General features: G+C 47.7%; 1 protein-coding gene across 1 annotated transcript in view; it reads left to right on the top strand.

The window, feature by feature from the left end:
• Positions 1-2,160: 2,160 nt before the first annotated feature.
• LOC122563512 (serine/arginine-rich splicing factor 4-like) overlaps positions 2,161-3,440 on the top strand; it is a 15,445-nt gene continuing 14,165 nt past the window's right edge. Inside the window, exon 1 of the mRNA XM_043717330.1 lies at positions 2,161-2,368. Coding sequence (XP_043573265.1) covers positions 2,262-2,368 — 107 coding nt within the window. The 5' untranslated portion in view covers positions 2,161-2,261. The remainder of the gene's footprint in view (positions 2,369-3,440) is intronic.

The raw sequence follows: 3,440 nt of genomic DNA, 5'->3' as shown, positions 1-3,440 counted from the left end.
AGAAGTCTTGTTCGAACTTGTGCATGAAGATGTTGGCATATTAAGGTGCATCCCCAAGGCATCAGGGCAACAGCCTTAGTACTCAATACCAACTGCCAAACTCCGAGCACCATCCTACAACTTATCCACTTCATCCTTGACCACAACATTTCACCTGTGACAACCAGTTCTTCATCCAGACACACGGAACAGCCATCGGGAATAAATTTGCACTCCAATATGCCAACATTTCATGCAAAAGTTTGAACAAGATTTCTTCTCTGTGCAGGTTCTCCAACCATCTCTACACACCTGGTATATTGACGACATTTTCTTCCTTTGGACCCATGGTGAGGAGTCACTGAAACAACTACACAGTAATATAAATGAGTTTTGTACCACCATCAGACTTACCATGGACTACTCTTTAATATCTGTCTCATTCTTGGACACATGCATCTCCATCAAGGATGGCACCTCAGCACCTCACTGTACTGAAAACCCAGGGAAAACCTCACAATGCTGCACTTCTCTATCTTCCGCCTGAAACATATTAAAACAGCCGTCCTCTATGGACAAGCTCTCGGAGCAACTTGAAAGTGCTCAAGGATGCCCTCATAACAGCAGGGTATGATGTTCAATTCATCGACCGCCAGTTCCAACGTGCCACAGCGAGAAATCGTAATGATGCCCTCAGGAGACAGACACAGGCTGCAACTGACAGGGTACCCTTCATTGTCCAGTACTTCCCGAAAGCTGAACAACTATGCCATTTTCTTTGCAGCCTTCAACACATTATCGATGAGGATGAGCACCTCGCCAAAACCTTCCCCATGCCTCCACTTCTCACCTTTAAACAACCACCAAACCTTAAACAGATTATGATTCGTAGCAAACTGTCTAGCCTTCAGAACAACAACATTGTACAACCCTTCCACAGCTGGTGCTGCAAGACACGTCAGAGTATCGACGCATGGGGACACTTTCCACCATGTACGTGGCGAGTGCACATGTGACTCGGCTAAGGTGGTCTATCACATACGCTGCAGGCAAGGATGCCCTGAGACATGATACATTGACAAGACCGAGCAGATGCTATGACAATGGATGAATGAACATCGCACAACAATCACCGGACAGGAGTGTTCCCTCCCCGTCGGGAAACACCTCAGCGGTCCAGGATATTCAACCTTGGACCTTCAGGTGACCATCCTCCAAGGCGAACTTTGGGACAAGCAACAACACCAAGTGGCTGAGCAGAAGCTGATAGCAAAGTTCGGTACCCCTGGGAATGGACTCAACCGGGACCTTGGGTTCATGTCACATTACAGGTGACCCCACTGCACGATATGCACACACACACAGACCCTCACTCTCTCACCTGCACACACATACACTCTCTGCACTCACACTGGCACACGCACTCTCTCACATACATACACACTCTCTATCACATGCACTCAATCTATCGCTCCTACATGTGCATATATATAAACTTATGGGGTGCATTTGTTTTTGCAGAATTACAATTTAGTTTGCTCAAAAACTGCATGAATCCATGTAAAACCCGGTAAACATGTCTGACAGCAGATTTCACACCGATTGTTTACAAACCTGAGCTATCTTGAGAATGTAAGTTAAAAGAAGCTCTGGGATTTACATATCAAGGGACTGAAACTAGCATATCCCATTATAAAAGATTTAATCTAAGAGTGTTTACAGTATCACATCTCATCTCCATGTGGTACAGTAGAGCATATATCTACTTTTGCTCTAAATTCTGTGAGCATGATCTTATACTCCACAACAACCTGATGAAGGAGCAGCGCTCTGAAAACTAGAGCTTCCAATTAAACCTGTTGGACTACAACTTGGTGTTGTGTGATTTTTAATTTGTCCACTCCAGTCCAACACTGGCATCTCCAAAGCAGGTTTAATTGGAAGCAGGTTGTCAAATTGTTAAGTACTCTTGAGATGTCGTGTGACCAGAATGGATACAGAAACATGCTCTCCCTGCCCACTGTACACCCCAAATTGTCTTAATACATGTTATTTGAGACACCGAAAAAAATAAGAGAGATAGATACATAGACACACAAAGACATACATGCTCCATTGACGCAGATAAAGTATGTGAAGGACGGGACGTAGGCCGCCGTGTTTACGTCAGGGGCGTGATGACGCGCGACGTTAGGGAGCCTGATCAACGGTGACTTTGTGAAAGCGCGGCAAGGAGCGCGCGCGTGTGTTAGACAAAACGAGACAAGTAAAGAGAAAGAGAGATGCCACGGGTTTACATCGGCCGGCTCAGTTATCAGGCTCGGGAGCGGGATGTGGAGCGGTTCTTCAAGGGTTACGGTAAAATCTTGGAGGTGGACATTAAGAACGGGTGAGTCGGGCAGTCGGACACCAGCGATGAAAATGGCGCCCGTTCGGCGAACGCCCCTCAGGCCTTTGGCCAAGATGCAAAGCCAGGGCCCTGTGTTTCAAATTCTACCTATCCACCCAAAGAGAGAAAAACCCGCTTCCCCTTTTTTCCTTCCACTTGGCATTGGGGGTTACTGCGGGAAATCGGGCTTCATTGATTTTGTTTCTCTCTGTCTTTGTTGGGACTGGGGGATGCGTCATGTGCGACAAAGCCTGTGCCGCCCCTTTCCCCCCCCCTCCGTGAGCGCCGTTGTGCACGCGCGCGTATCTCGCGTGCGCGCGCCCTCCCGCTACCGTTGTGCGCGCTCCGGGTGCTGTGACTCTTGCACGTGGGGCATTTACTGTCTCTTTTTCTCCCGTTTCTGTCCGAATGTATTCGGTTATGACCATTGGTTTTAGGGAAGATATTCCATTCAGCTCTGGCTGGTTTGTAATGCACAAGTAACGCCAATACTGTGGGTTAGAATCTTTTATTGACTGAGGTTACCATTTAGAACTGATCTCTCTGGTAATATTATAGTAACTACTAGATAAACGTCTCCACTGTGTGAAGATTGTTCCAGTCTCCTAAATTTCAGCTTGTAGTTCCTTATTTCTGGACTGTCCATCCAGGGGAATCAGCTGGTCTCTGACCCCCTTCAGGGAGAAAGTGAGGTCTGCAGATGCTGGAGATCAGAGCTGAAAATATGTTGCTGGAAAAGTGCAGCAGGTCAGGCAGCATCCAGGGAACAGGAGAATCGACGTTTCGGGCATAAGCCCTTCTTCAGGAATGAGGAAAGTTTGTCCAGCAGGCTAAGATAAAAGGTAGGGAGGAGGGACTTGGGGGAGGGGCGTCAGAAATGTGATAGGTGGAAAGAGGTCAAGGTGAGGGTGATAGGTCAGACTGGGGTGGGGGCGGAGAGGTCAGGAAGAAGATTGCAGGTTAGGAAGGCAGTGCTGAGTTCGATGGATTTGACTGAGACAAGGTGGGGGGAGGGAGAATGAGGAAACTGGTGAAATCCGAGTTCATCCCTTGTGGTTGGACGGTTCCTAGG

The sequence above is a fragment of the Chiloscyllium plagiosum genome, chromosome 27, assembly GCF_004010195.1.
Source record: "Chiloscyllium plagiosum isolate BGI_BamShark_2017 chromosome 27, ASM401019v2, whole genome shotgun sequence".
NCBI lineage: Eukaryota > Metazoa > Chordata > Chondrichthyes > Orectolobiformes > Hemiscylliidae > Chiloscyllium > Chiloscyllium plagiosum.
The sequence above is the reverse complement of the archived record's forward strand: the minus strand, read 5'-3'. Positions and strand labels throughout refer to the sequence as shown.